This window comes from Calypte anna, unplaced genomic scaffold (assembly GCF_003957555.1).
Source record: "Calypte anna isolate BGI_N300 unplaced genomic scaffold, bCalAnn1_v1.p scaffold_102_arrow_ctg1, whole genome shotgun sequence".
In the NCBI taxonomy this organism is placed as follows: domain Eukaryota; kingdom Metazoa; phylum Chordata; class Aves; order Apodiformes; family Trochilidae; genus Calypte; species Calypte anna.
Window position 1 is genome coordinate 84815 of NW_022045420.1, and position 3477 is coordinate 88291.

The window sequence follows — 3477 nt, forward strand, 5'->3', positions numbered from 1 at the left end:
TCTGTCTGACTGTCCCGATCTGGATGGGTATCCCGCAGATGCTGGGATGGGGACAACAGCTCCAGCCCCGCTCCCTGCTGGGCTCAGCGCTGCGGGACGGAGCGGGACACAAAGGACAGGGAGAGGGAGTCCGGAGCCCTCCGGGGGGGGGGGGGGGGGGGGGTGCGCCCCCCACTCAGAGCACCCCAGCACCCACCCCCCGGGCCAGCTCGTCCTCAGACGTTCATTTTCGGCGATGCCAGGGAAAGGAGAGAGGATGGGGGAGGTCGATGAGGCTTGGAGGGGCGGCATGGAGGGTGGGTGCCGGGCACGTCGGAGGGGGTGAGGGTGGGAGGTGCTCGTCAGAGGCCGGGGGTGCTGATGGCGCTGGTGCAGCGGGGGTCGGCATCCTGCTCGTAGCGGTAGTGGTATCCCTCCATCTGGTCCCGGCAAGCTTCCCGGAGGTTGTGGAGCCAACGCTTGATGCCGCGGCGGTTCAGGTAGAGCACCATGAGGAAGACGATGGCGATGAGGGCCAAAACGATGCCGAAGAAGACGTAAGAGGCCGTCTCCAGCCTGCCAGGCTCTCCACCCTCGCTCGCGGTGCAGGGCAGCCCCTCGGGCCGCAGCCGCAGCAGCGCAGTCCCTCGAAGGGGCGGGGGTCCCGCGCAGCGCAGGCTGCGGGCGTCGGGGACGCGGGAGGCGGCGGCGCGCAACCAGGCGAGGAGAGGGCGCAGGGAGCAAGCGCAGCTCCAAGGGTTGGCTCCCAAAGTGACCCGCAGCCCTTTCAACCCCGGAGCATCCAAACTCCGCAGCTCGGCGGCCGTCAGCCCCTCCAGGGAGTTGTTCCGTAGATCCAGCTCCTCCAGGCCGGCGGGCAGCAAGGTGTCCGGCAGAGCCCGCAAAGCGTTGCCCGCCAGCTCCAAACGCCGCAAGCTGAGGTTGCCCAAGGCCGAGGCCAACTGGTCCTCCAAGGGGGCTGCCAGCAGCGCTTGGTTCAGCTGCAGCGTGCGCAGCAGCGGTGCCTCGGCGAAAGCGCCGGCGGCCACGGAGAGCAGAGGGTTGTGGCTCAGGTCGAGGGTCTGCAAGGAGGGCAGACCCTGGAGGGCCATGTCCTCGATGATCTGGATGTTGTCGTGGCGCAGACGGAGCAGGCGGAGGTCCGGCAGAGGGTGGGAGGCGAAAGCGGCGCGGTGGAGGATGCTCAGGTTGCTGCCGGTGATGCTGAGGTTGTGCACGGTGAGCGGGAGCTCCTTCGGAAGCTCTTCCAACCTCTCGTACCGACACTGCACCAACTCCGGGGTGGCCACGCAGTAACAAGGGGACGGGCAACCCCCGGGGGCGGCGGCGGGGGGCACGGCCAGAGGCAGCAAGGCGAGCCCCAGCCAGGGCAACCAGCCCCGGCGGCTGCTTGCCCGCGTTTGCCTGCGGGCCATTCTCGCTGCCCGGGCATACAGGGCTGGGGGGTGGGGGGTAGGGGGGGGAAGGGGTGAAGGTGATGGAGGGGTGTCGGGGGGGATGGACCTGCCTCCCTTCAGCCCCCCCCCCCGAGGGTTGAGCTGCCTCCGGCGCCGCGTCCGCGCAAGGCGGCTCTGCTGGCACCGCCGGTGGCTCCGCTACCCAAATCGGGCTGGGGATGAAGGGGGGGTAAGGAGGAGGAGGAGGAGGGGGAGGAGGAAGAGGGGCGGGTTGGGGCTGCCTGGAGCTGCCGGCTGGGCGGGGGAGCGCTGCGGGAAGCTGCGTGCGGGGGGGATGGCGGGAGGGAGGGGAGGGATCGCGGGGCAGGGTGTGTGTGTGTGTGTGTGTGTGACGACTGAGCACGATTTGACACGGCTTGGGACGGTGTGACACTGTTTCTGACACGGTTTGAGACGGCTCGGTTCGGTTCGGCTCGGTTCGGGTGGGCGCTGCTCTCTGTGGCTGCAAGGGGAGGAGGGGGGAACTGGCGCGGTCCCCTTCGAATCCGGAGAGGGTTTTGGGGGATGTCCCGGTACCCATCAAGTCTGGGGAGGATTTGGGGTTTGTCTCAGTCCTTTTCCATCCCAGGGAAGGGAGAGGGATATCCCGGTGCGCATCCAGCCCGAGGAGGGGTTGGGGGATGTCCCGGTGCCCATCAAGCCCGAGAAAGATGTGGGGGGGATGTCCCGGTTCCATTCCAACCCGGAAAGGGGTTGGGGGATTTCCCGACCCCCTGTCAAGCCTGAAGAGGCTTTGAGAGGTGTCCCTGTCCTCTCCCTGCCCCATAAAGGGTTGGGGGCAATCCCGGTCTCTTTTCAGCAGGGGAGGACTTGGGGGTTTGGGGGGGGGGGGGGGGGGCAGTCCCGTTCAACACGAAGATGAATTTGGGAATATCCCGGTATCCCGGTCCCTTTCTATCCTTGGGGGATGAGGAAGGGGGAGGTGGGGTCTGTACCTGTCCCCTTCCAACCCTGCGAGGGGTTTTGGGGTGGTTGAGGTCCTCATCCAGCCCAAGAGAGATTCAGGGCTGTCCCTGTCACCCCTCCAGCCCTGGGAAGGATTTGGGGATTGTCCCGATCCCTTTCCTACCCCGGGAGAGATTTTTGTGTCTGTTCTGAGTCCTTTCAAACCCGGGAGGATTTAAAGGTATTCCCGGTCCTTTCCCAGTCCAGGGGGGGGAGTTGGGGGCTGATGTCTTTCCCACATCATCTTGTCACCCTCTCTATTCATCCCAGGAAAAATGTTTTATTCCCCTTCCATTCTGGGGAGGATTTGGGTCTCTCTCAGCCCTCTTCCATTTTGGGGAGGATTTGAAGGTTGTCTCAACCCCTCCTCCAGGATTTAAGGGCTTTCTTGGTCCTCTTCCAGCCCAGGTAGGATTTGGGGGTTCTCCTGATCCTTTTCCAGCCCTGATCTCCATTTCCCATCCCACTCAGCAAACTGAACACCCCACAGCATCCCTGCATCCCTGGAGAGAGGCATTGGCAGGGTTTGTCCTCTCTGCTTCCAAATAATTCTGCTTTTTTGGACTCAATCCCACCATCCCCCATGGTTTTATGGGGATCTGGGGGGGGGATTTAACTGCTGGGATGGGTCATGATCCCAGGAGAAGCATCAGGCAGGAGGTGGTGTCCCTTGTGGGCTTTATTTTCTTTTTATTTTACCCTCTAGGCTAATAAAAAATATTACTACCAAGGCTGCCTTCATCTCACTGCCATCTCAGGGGGTGGCACAGGATGCTGTGACCCTTGGGGGTGGTGTTAGGGTGAAGATGGAGATTTTGGGGTGCTGTGTATGTGTCTTTGAGGCAGATGTAGCAGCTTGGTGGGCAGCAGAATTTGGGTGCTGGACCCTCTTTGGGTGTTGGATGTTCTTTGGGTGCCCAAATATCTCTGCAGAGCTGAGCTGGAGATCACCTTAAATAAAACTGAGGCACATTTTTCTCTTACATCTTGGTTTTTCTCCTCCTCTCTGCCCTCACCTTGCCCTTTTTTTCCCCTAGGATGTTTTATTTCCTTTTGTTTTTCCCCCCTTTGGGAT

General features: G+C 62.5%; 1 protein-coding gene across 1 annotated transcript; it reads right to left on the reverse strand.

The window, feature by feature from the left end:
- Positions 1-341: 341 nt before the first annotated feature.
- TPBGL (trophoblast glycoprotein like) lies at positions 342-1415 on the reverse strand. The gene has a single exon (XM_030468414.1). The coding sequence runs from the start codon at positions 1413-1415 to the stop codon at positions 342-344; it is 1074 nt and encodes a 357-aa protein (XP_030324274.1).
- Between the last annotated feature and the right edge of the window lie 2062 nt (positions 1416-3477).